This window comes from Suricata suricatta, chromosome 6, assembly GCF_006229205.1.
Source record: "Suricata suricatta isolate VVHF042 chromosome 6, meerkat_22Aug2017_6uvM2_HiC, whole genome shotgun sequence".
Lineage (NCBI taxonomy): Eukaryota > Metazoa > Chordata > Mammalia > Carnivora > Herpestidae > Suricata > Suricata suricatta.
This window is the reverse complement of record NC_043705.1, coordinates 31261798-31272500: the sequence shown is the minus strand read 5'-3', so window position 1 is coordinate 31272500 and position 10703 is coordinate 31261798. Positions and strand designations below refer to the sequence as shown.

General features: G+C 38.1%; 2 protein-coding genes across 2 annotated transcripts in view; both read right to left on the bottom strand.

Annotated features, from left to right (window-relative positions):
- The window catches only part of LOC115293413 (putative protocadherin beta-18), a 5288-nt gene extending 3771 nt beyond the window's left edge, over window positions 1-1517 (bottom strand). Inside the window, exon 1 of the mRNA XM_029941200.1 lies at window positions 5-1517. Coding sequence (XP_029797060.1) covers window positions 5-1448 — 1444 coding nt within the window. The 5' untranslated portion in view covers window positions 1449-1517. The remainder of the gene's footprint in view (window positions 1-4) is intronic.
- An 8187-nt stretch (window positions 1518-9704) lies between these two features.
- LOC115293412 (protocadherin beta-14-like) overlaps window positions 9705-10703 on the bottom strand; it is a 2825-nt gene continuing 1826 nt past the window's right edge. Inside the window, exon 2 of the mRNA XM_029941199.1 lies at window positions 9705-10702. Coding sequence (XP_029797059.1) covers window positions 10281-10702 — 422 coding nt within the window. The 3' untranslated portion in view covers window positions 9705-10280. The remainder of the gene's footprint in view (window position 10703) is intronic.

Genomic DNA, 10703 nt, shown 5'->3' with positions numbered 1-10703 from the left:
GCGCCCGCGTCGCTGTCTGTGGCGCTGACGCTGCCGATGTGCAGCGCGGGGCTGTTGTTCTCGCGGACCCGCAGGGTGTAGGTGGTTTGGCTGAAGGCGGGGGCGTTGTCGTTGACGTCGGAGACCGTCACGGTTATGTTGTGCTGCGTTTTCAGTCTGGGGGTCCCCAAGTCAGTGACCGTGATGGTGATGTTGTACTCGGCCTGGCTTTCTCTGTCCAGTGGGAGCTCTGTTACCAGAGTGTAGAAATTTTTGAAGGTAGGCTTCAAGAGAAAGGGGAGATCGTCCTGTATTGAGCACACCATCCTCCCGTTGTCCCCAGCGTCTTGGTCTCTTAGGCTAAAAATAGCGACCACCATCTCAGGCGAGGAATTTTCTGGTATGGGGCTGGTAAGAGATGTCATGACTATTTCTGGTGGGTTGTCATTCACATCCACAACCTGAACTAAAATCGCTGATTTTCCCGAAAGGCTACCACCATCAGTGGCCTGAATATTTATTGTATAAGACTGAATTAACTCGAAATCCAGAAGCGCTTTTAAGCGGATTTCACCAGAAATTGGATGGATTTCAAATGTTCTCCGTATGTCTCTGGAGACGTGGGAAAATGAGTAGGATAGTTCTCCATATATTCCCGCATCCAAATCTGTAGCAGACACCCTAATGACCAAGGAGTCCAGAGGGCTGTTTTCTGGTACCTGAACCTCATAGACAGACCTCTCGAACTCTGGAGCATTGTCATTGATATCTAAGACCAAAACACGAACAAGTGCAGTTCCAGACCTGGGCGGAGACCCGCCATCCAAGGCTGTTATCGTTAATTTAAATTCAGGTTCTTTTTCTCGATCCAAAGATTGATCCAGGAATAGCTCCGGGTATTTTCTGCCGTCATCACTTTCTTGTGATTTAAGATGGAAATAAGGATTGGGGCTTAATGTGTAGTTTTGGACACCATTCTTTCCTACATCCAAGTCCTGAGCACTGTCCATTGGGAATGAGGTTCCTGGAACAGTACTTTCTGAGATTTTCAGAAGTATATGTTTGTCTAGAAATGCGGGTGTATGATCATTTATGTCATTGACCCAAAGTTCAGCCCGAAAAAATTGTAAAGGATTTTCAAATAATACCTGGAAATGCAATATACATGGCTCTGTAAGATGGCAAAGTGCCTCCCGGTCCAGTTGTTCATTTAAGAGCAAGTTGCCAGTCTGCTGATCCAACTGTAAATATGGTTTATAGTCATCAAAGATAACTCTCGCCCCCCGTGCAACCAAGTCTTCAACACCCAAACCTGTATCTTTCACCACATTTGCTATAAAGGAGCCAATTTCCATTTCCTCTGCCACAGAATAACGCCAGGGCTCTGAACACACCAAAGACCCTCCCAGGAAAACAAAGAAAAGCAGCACTTGCCTTATCTGCTTAGGACGCCTCTCTCCTTGCTCCATGGCTCCTAAGCAAACGTCTTTCTGCAGAAATGTTTCAACTCAGTTGCAAACAGCTCCTAAATTGCTCCTTTCATCTATCAGCCTGGACCACTAGTGATCTGTGGACTTGTAATCCTGTCACGAAGGTGGTGTTGTCTCCTTAGCTTTCTCTTGAAAGCCTCTTTCCCCCTTCCTGCTTCTCCTATGCTCTCAATTCCACTGATTAATGGAGACTGGAGCCTTTGATGGTACAAAAAAGTCCCCATCTTATCCTGCAGCGCCACCACGCGACTGCAGATTCTCAGGTTTTAAACAGTCAAGTAAGTTTGAGACACAATATTAATTTATCTTGTGTATTTGTTGACTAAACTTCCTCCTATATTATTTGCCGAGTTGCATTATTTGTGATATGTGATGCTATTATTACTCAGTCTTTAACACAATAAACCACAATCTGTTAAGAGCTGTGGTGAATACAAAAATTGTATGTAAGCTATAGCCCCGAATTCAAGTAAGTTATCGTCTCTTTGAAGACAATATATAAAATAACTAAAAACAGTTAAGTGGATTTATGTAATTGATTTTGTAAGCAGAATATTCCCAGGAAAATTGGAAAGAAAAGGGGAACCAGAGGTTTTAGTCTTCTTTAGCTATTAGCAAATTCTCTTAGAAAAGACAGTAAGGTCATGCATTTGTAACTGAACCTGATATATGCAAATTGTTGCTTTGGGGAGGCTGGAAATTTCAGGCTGGGGAGATGGTACTATTTACTTAGGAGTACTCCATAGGAGACTTACTTTTCTGCAGTAGAAAGTAAATGTTCAACAGTGATTAATAAAGTAAGATTTGTCCAGTTTCTGACAAAAAAAAATGTTGAACAAACTAAATCCAAGTTTAGTTGTGGAAAAGAATCCTATTTTGTAGACCCAGGCCTTCCAGAGGCATAATTTTTAATATTTTCTTCATTCATTCATTACTTAATTGAGCAAATATTTATTGAGCATATAACTTGCGTTAGGAATAGTAGTGAGTATTAGGGATACAGTGGCAAGCAGACAGACATAGTTTCTATCCTGAAAGATGGGGGCAGAAAAGTGATTACACATTTAAAAATAGAACATAATGAATACCGTGATAGCCAAAGTTCATGCTATTTTTAAGAACACAGATAAAGGTCTTCTGACCAGAATTTGGAAATACAGGAAACACTTTCCTGGAGTAAAAATCGGGTGTTTAGGTAAAATTTCCAGATAATCTCAAAAACATTCTTGTGCAAATCTGAGATGAGAGAATTGTTTTGGAATAACTGAAATGGGATCAATATGGCTGAGCCATAGAGCAAGAGGAAAGAAATGAGAACTGAGATTGAAGAGATAAGCAAATATTTTGTAAGCCCTGCCAAGGCATTTGGACTCTACATCAATAGAAATGCAAGATTTTAAAGGCTTTTAAATATAAAAGAAGATGCTATTAACCTCAACTAGGAGTGCAGTAATAAGGTTATATTAAAAAGATAACAAGGGGGGCCTGGGTAGCTCAGTTGGTTAAGCATCCAACTTCCTCCATTCAGGTCATGCATGATCTCATGGTTCCTGCGTTTGAACCCAGTGCAGAACATGCTTCGGATCCTCTGGCTCCCTCTCTGTCTGCCCCCTTCTCTCTCAAAGATAAATAAACATTTCAAAAAATGCTAACTTTACAGGATGTAGTGACAGATTTAAACATGGAGAGAGTGGAATAAGAAAAAGTGAAGTAAATATACCTTTTTTTTCAGGCTTAGGGAACTGAGTGAATGTCAGTGCTATTAACTGATAGAGAAAACAGGAAGAGAGGAACAGGTATAGAGTTGGAGGTAATGTTAGGTTCGAGGAAAGAAAATTTTTATTTAAAACATGTTGAGTTTGAATTGTCCATAGAGCATCCCATATAAAGAGTTATATAAATGATCTTCCATTATTTGAGAAAAGAGTTTTGAGGAGCAGAGACAAATTGGGGTTTATTGATATAAATGGTGATTGAAGCCCTTAAAGAATGTAAGCTATACATTAGGAGGAGTGTGGTTGATTTTTTGATTTCAGACATGATATAGCTCTAAGAGAATAACCATCTCCAGAAAGAGACCATGATCTTAGGTGACTAAGACTTGAGTAGAATTGAATGACACCAGACATGAAGAAGGCTAGAAAAGAGATAGGCCAAACTCCTGGACTTGAAACTGTGGCAAGGGATGGACAGAGGAAAACTGTAAGAAGTTATATTTGAGAAGTCAAATGTCTTTACACCACCTCTCTCCTGTGATCTTGTTTAATTAATTTTTTTATTTTGAGAGAGATCGAGAGAGGGAGAGAGAGCAAGCAGGGAAGGGGCAGAGAAAGAGTTAGAGATAGAACTCTAGGCAGGCACTAGAGTCTAACTAGGGACTTGAGGTGGGTCTCAAATCCACAATCATGAACTCAGCTAAAACTAGGAGTCCCTTGACCAACCGACTGAGCCACCCAGATGCCTCCCCATTCTGTTTAATTTAAATCGATACTAATACCTCTCATTTGATTCTCTCATTTGATGACTTTTATGTGCAAAGACTGTTATGGCAGGAAGATTTGCTAATTTCTTTAAGCATATTGAAGATATCTTACTTTTAGTTTTCAGTGCCAGGGTTCAGAGATTGTCAACACGGAACATAGCTGTCTGCCTGTCGTGTCTTTAAAAAATACATGTCTTTTCTGTATGCCTTTTCATTTTTATATTTTATTTTTTTTAATTTATGTAATCTCTGCACCCAATGTGAGGCTTGAACTCATGACCCCAAGATCAAGAGTTGCATGATCTTCTAACTAAGCCAGTAAGGTGGCCCTGCCTTTTCATTTTTTCAAAAAGATTTCTCTTGGTGTGCGTAGGTGACTCAATGGGTTGAGAATCCGACTTCCACTAAGGTCATGATCTAGCACTCTGTGAGTTAGGGGGCCAGCATTGGGTTGACAGCACAGAGCCCCCTGGGGATATTCTGTTTCCCTCTCTCTCTGCTTTTCCCTCACTGGCACTGTCTCATAAATAAACCTTTTTTAATTTTAAAAAATTTTTTATAGTTTATTTAATTTTGAGACAGAGACAGAGCATGAGTGGAGGAGGGGCAGAGAGAGGAGACACAAAATCTGAAACAGGCTCCAGGCTCTGAGCTGTCACCACAGAACCCAACGCGGGGCTCAAACCCACAAACTGTGAGATCATGACCTGAGCCAAAGTCTGCCGCTTAACCGACTGAGCCACCCAGGCACCCCTAAATAAATCTTTTAAAAAAAGATTTCTCTTTGTCTTTGTCTTTCTGAAACTGCACGATGATGTTTCCAGGCATGGTTATCTTTTATTTATCCCGTTAGGTTTATTTGAGTCTTTTGAATCGGTACACTGATATTTTCATCAATTCTGGAAAAATCTCAACTATTTTCTTATATGTATATAAGAATATATATATATATATTTTTTTTTAAGTGGGTTCCACGCCCTGAGATTAAGAGTCGTGTGCTCCACCAATGAACCAGCCAGACATCCCTCCAATATTTTTCAAATATTGCTTCTGATCCTCTCTTAAACCTTCTTACTCTGTTCTATGTTTCTAACCATCTCCTCCATATTTTTCATCTTCTGAACTCTCTGAGCTATATGCTAGATAAATTATCTTTCACTTCACAATTTATTCATTTGGTAATATCTACTTTCCTAATAAACCTTTTATTCAGTTTTGATTGAATTTGAATTGTGGTTATATTTTTTAGTTCTATTTTGTACTTTAAAAATCTGTCATATTTCTTATTCCCTATAGATCTTCAAGTATAACCTTTAAGTGTTTAGTATATTATTAGATTAGGTCTGCTAATTAAAATGTTTGAAGTATACTTCTGTGCTGTATTTTTTTCTGCTGGCTCTCACTCATGGTGTCATGTTTCCTTGTGTATGCAGTTATCTTTGTGTTCACGATGAGAATGTAAAACTTATTTATATGAATGTTTTTAGCCTTAGGATCAACATTCTTACATAGAACGTCTGCTTCTGGTTCCATCAGGATCTGGAAGGACTACTTGTCAACAACCATTGAGAAATTCAGAGCTGAAATTCCACACAAGCACTCACCCATTTCCAGTTCACTTTCGCTTTAAAGTTGAAGCTCTTAGGGATCCATATTTATTAATGCAAAGGTCTTCTATAAACTTCTCACTTTGTTATGCTTTTCCTCCCTTATAAGAACCATCAAAATAGGGGTTCACAGTTTCCAGAATTCCATATATTCCAGGGGGAAAGTAGTTATCTCCTTGGATTACCCTTAGACATTAATTGTGACCTGATAATATATTAGTGTCTTATTAGCTGTTTTCAGTGGAAACATTGGTCTACATAATCTATACCATCCTTATGAAAAGTAAGTCTCAAGGATATTGTTATGTCTCAAAATTACAACTCTTAGCTTCCTAGAGTATGGGCAATTGACCTCAAGATGACAGAGAAATAATACTCATTTTTTTTACCTACTTCAGCTGCTCAATACTAAATCAACTCTATAAGGCTGCAATCAATTAAAACAATCTCTTGGAAGAGACCATTTCTATCATTTACTGTGGTATAGCTCCCACTTCTCTCTGTGTCCCTTGTTCTGCTATATTTAAACACATCTTCTTTCCTGCATCTCTTCCTCATTTCTCTCCCAATATGTTTATTTATACAAATATAAAATATTATGTATTATATAGATACATATGGCACTGTGCCATAAATTTCAGTTTCTTTCTTCATTTTAAAATATTTGGAGGATGTCTGGGTGGCTCAGTAAGTTAAGACCCTTGATTTTGGTTCAGGTCTTGATCTCATGAGATCAAGCCCCACCCACATCAACTCAGAGCCTGCTTGGGATTCTCTCTCCGTCTTCCCTCTCTGCCACTCCCTGATTCATGCTGCCTCTGTTTCTCTCAAAATAAACTTTAAAAATATTTGAGATTTAAGGGTGACTGTGTGGATCAGTCAGTTAAGCTTCCGACTTCATCTTAGGTCATGATCTTGCAGTTTGTGGATTGGAGCCTCACGTCAGGCTCTGTGCTGACAATTCAGAGCCTGGAAGCCTGCTTTGGATTCTGTGTCTCCCTCTCTCTCCATCCCTCCCCCGCTCACACTCTGTCTCTCTCTAAAAAATAAACATTAAAAAAGTTTTTAAATAAAATATTTGGGATTTATCCTTGTGATTATAAACACACCTTGTTTATTCCTTTTGCTAATACTGTATAATACTCCTTCAGAAACCTTTTCCACAACTCATTTATTAGTTGTTTTACTGATGGATATGTAGGATTGACTCCTATTTGCTCTCCCAAGATGAAATTCTTCTGCATATCATGTGTGAACCCATGAAAGAAATTTTCTGACTTATAAACCTTAAATTTATAACATTGTGTGTCAACTATACTTCAATTAAAAAATGAAAGAATTTTCTGGCTTATATACCCCAAGGAGAATTCCTGAATCAGAGGGTATGTTCACTCTTAAATTTTATTAAGTACTATCAAAAACCTCTCAAATTGGGCTGTATATGTGATTTCTTATTGTTCCACCTGATATTATTGCAAATGTCTCATCTTTAAAATGCTATAGGTGTAAACTAGTGTCTTATTTTAGTATGTGGTTTTTTTTTTTTTTACCAACTAATGAGGTTGACTGTCATTTCAAGTTCTTTTCAGACAGTTTCCCTTTTTTAAATTTCTTTTTCCTTTATCCTTTAAAAAGTCTTACTGGCTCTCTTAACTTTTTGATTTTTGCTAACTTTAACAAATATTTGAATAATATGAATATTAATCCTTCTCAGTTAAACTGCTGCAAGTAGCTTCTCCCTGTCTTTTAGCTTGCCTATGCTACCCTCTAGTTTTTGGGTAGTGTATTTGTCAACTTGTAGCTTTATTGTTTGTACTTTTTAAAAAACTTTTTTAGCATTTATTTATTTTTGAGAGACAGAGAAACAGATCATGAGCAAGGGAGGGGCAAAGAGAGGGACACACAGAATCGGAAGCAGGCTCCAGGCTCTGAGCTGTCAGCACAGAGCCTGATGCTGGGCTCAAACCCACGAACTGTGAGATCATGACCTGAGCCGAAGTCATACGCTCAGCCAACTGAGCTACCCAGGCGCCCCTATTGTTTGTACTTTTAAAGCCTTGTTTAAGAAATTCAAACTAATAGTAAGATCATAAATACATTTTTACCTAGATTTATTACATTTTCTCAATTAAAATACTTTAAATTCACCCCTTAGATCCATATAAAGTTTATTCTTATATGGCATGAGATGAGTGACCCAGTTTTATAGTGACCCAACTATATAGTGACCCAATTTTCCAATAACATTTGCTAAGTAATATGACTTGTTCCTACCTCCTATGATTTTAACACCTCCTCTGTCACAACCAAGTTTTCTTAATCAAACTCAACATGCCCCAAAATAAACAAACCAGTTAAGTATGAGCAGAAGACATCAACAGACATTTCTCCAAAGACGACATACAAATGGCTAACAGACACATGAAAAGACGCTCAACATTACTCACCATCAGAGAAATACAAACCAAAACAGCACTGAGATACCAGTCCCCACTTGTCAGAATGGCTAAAATTAACAACTCAGGAAACAACAAATCTTGGCAAGGGTGGAGAGAAAGGGGAAGCCTCTTACACTGTAGGTGGGAATGTGAACTGGTACAGCTCCTCTGGAAAACAGTGTGAGGGTTCCTCAGAAAGTTAAAGATAGAACTACCCTATGACCCAGCAACTGCACTACTAGGTATTTATCCAAAGAATACAAAAATACTGATCCTAAGGGACACATGCACCCTAATGTTTACATCAGCACTATGAGCAATAGTCATATTATGGAAAGAGCCCAAATGTCCACTGACTGATGAATGGATAAGGAAGATGTGGTATATAGATATAGATATAGATACACAATTGGATATTACACAGCCATCAAAAGAATGAAATCTTTCCATTTGCAAAGACATGAATGGAGCTAGAGTGTATTATGCTAAGCTAAATCAGTCAGTCACAGAAAGACAAATATTATGATTTCATTCATATGTGGAATGTAAGAAAACTGATGAGCATAAGGGAAGGGAAGTAAAAATAAGATAAAAACAGAGACAAACCATGAGACTCTTAAATATAGAGAACAAACTGAGGGTTGCTGGAGGGGAGGCGGGTGAAAGAATGGGCTAAATGGGCAATGGGCATTAAGGAGGCCACTTGTTGGGAGGAGTACTGGGTATTGTATATAAGTGATGAATCACTAAATTCTACTCCAGAAAACAGTACTACAGTATATGTTAACCAATTTGAATTTAAATAAAATCTTGGAATTAAAAAAAAAGATGAGGTTCTCATATAAAAGGATTTAATGAAATGCCTGGGTTCTATTCTACTTGGTAGTCTACAAACTTGTTCCTACATTATTCAAATATGATATTCTGCTCTTATTTATTCTCATTAGTGTGTAAGAAGCATAAGATTTTCTTCTTCTGAGTCTGAGGGATTAAGAGGGCCCAAATATTGTTTTTCAAGATTTTGTTTAAATATTTATATGAAATTCTCAAAACTAGTAAATACCTATTGCAACACAAAATAAGTGAACATTTCATGAAGGAAAGAAAAAATTCCTAAGGAAATTGGAATTTGTTTCACCGATTTCACAATGTCAAACTCCATTTTATTAGATCATCTAGTCTATAATATCTAATTTTAAGAGAGAAATTACAAAAATGTATAGGCACACTAGATCTATATCCATGCACATTACATTACAGCTATGAAAATCTCTACCTATAATCTTCCATTAAACTATTTACTCCTATATTGGAGACATATCTATAATAATACCATAAATACAGACTCATTCCTTCTTTGTGGATATCTGAGAGAGGCCACAAAGTATTAAGATTTTTTATATTTACTCTTTCATATCAATAGAAAAGCAAACCTAATTCATTTCTTTAAAGTTTGAATTTTCCTTTCAGTTTCTTAAGAAGTTTCTATCTGTACTCTTCTGAAGGAGAGTTATTATTTTACCCAGAATAACATGAACTACATTCTAGTTAAGTCATGAAGTATATAAAATAATAAAAACTTAAATTAGCAAATATAATATTTAAGGAAAAATAAAACAGTGACATCAATACCCACAGCATTATAAGGCTCCTTCCCCACAACAGCATAACAATAACAACAACAAAGGAAACTTACTTAAGAAATCAGTAATTTTCAATCCGGTCACTTTTATTTTGTCATAAACTGAATTCTTCAAAAACACGACAGAAAGCAAGCAAATAAGGTATCCTAGATTCTGAATATGGAGGGGTATATGTTTTACACTTTATGATGAAAATTTGCAACGTGAATAGTGCAATAAAATCCAATAGGCTTCCACTCAGATCCAACAGCACTTTTTATTTTTGCTTTAGGATTTAATGAAATGCCTAGAAGTCAATCACATATACTGTGGCATTCACTCTTAATACATCAGTTTGTACCTCCATATAATTAGTAACATTGTTTTGCAAATCAGTGTCATTATCACAACAAAAAAATACTAATAACTCTATTAATGTACCATGTACAATCAAATAAGTGGGGAGGGGGGACCCAAAAGCATAGATTATATTTCCATTTCATTATGGCCACTAATAAAGATTTTTAACGCAGCTGTTAAGAGCAGCGCAAGAAATGATAATACATGCAACTAAAGTACAACCTAATATCCATTACAGATTGGCAAAGAGTATCCACAGATTGTCAAGAATAACAAAATAGTCAAACTTTAAAAAAATTATGTCATTGAATGTTGAATCCAAAGCTATTTCTCAAGTTCTCATTTCCCCCTATATTCCTCCCAGTGTCAGGGACAGGAAGGCTGGGGATAATTGGCTTCAGAAATTTAAACTCATTTGTCCCAGTTCCTCCCGTCAGACATACCTCGTACTGGTAGCTCTGGGACAGCGTCCCCGTGCCGCTGACGTCCACCAGGTGGCCCGGAAAGTGGCCCTCCGGCACCGGGTAGCGGCCCGCCGACGCCGCCCGGCTCCGCCTGCACAGCCGCACCGCCACGAACACCAGCACCGAGAACAGGAAGAGCGACGACACGGACGCCAAGGCGATGACCAGGTAGACGGTGAGCGGGTCGGCCGGCGCCTCGGCCGCCGCCACGTCCGGCAGCGGCAGGTAGGGCTGCGAGAAGCCGTCCACCAGCAGCACGTG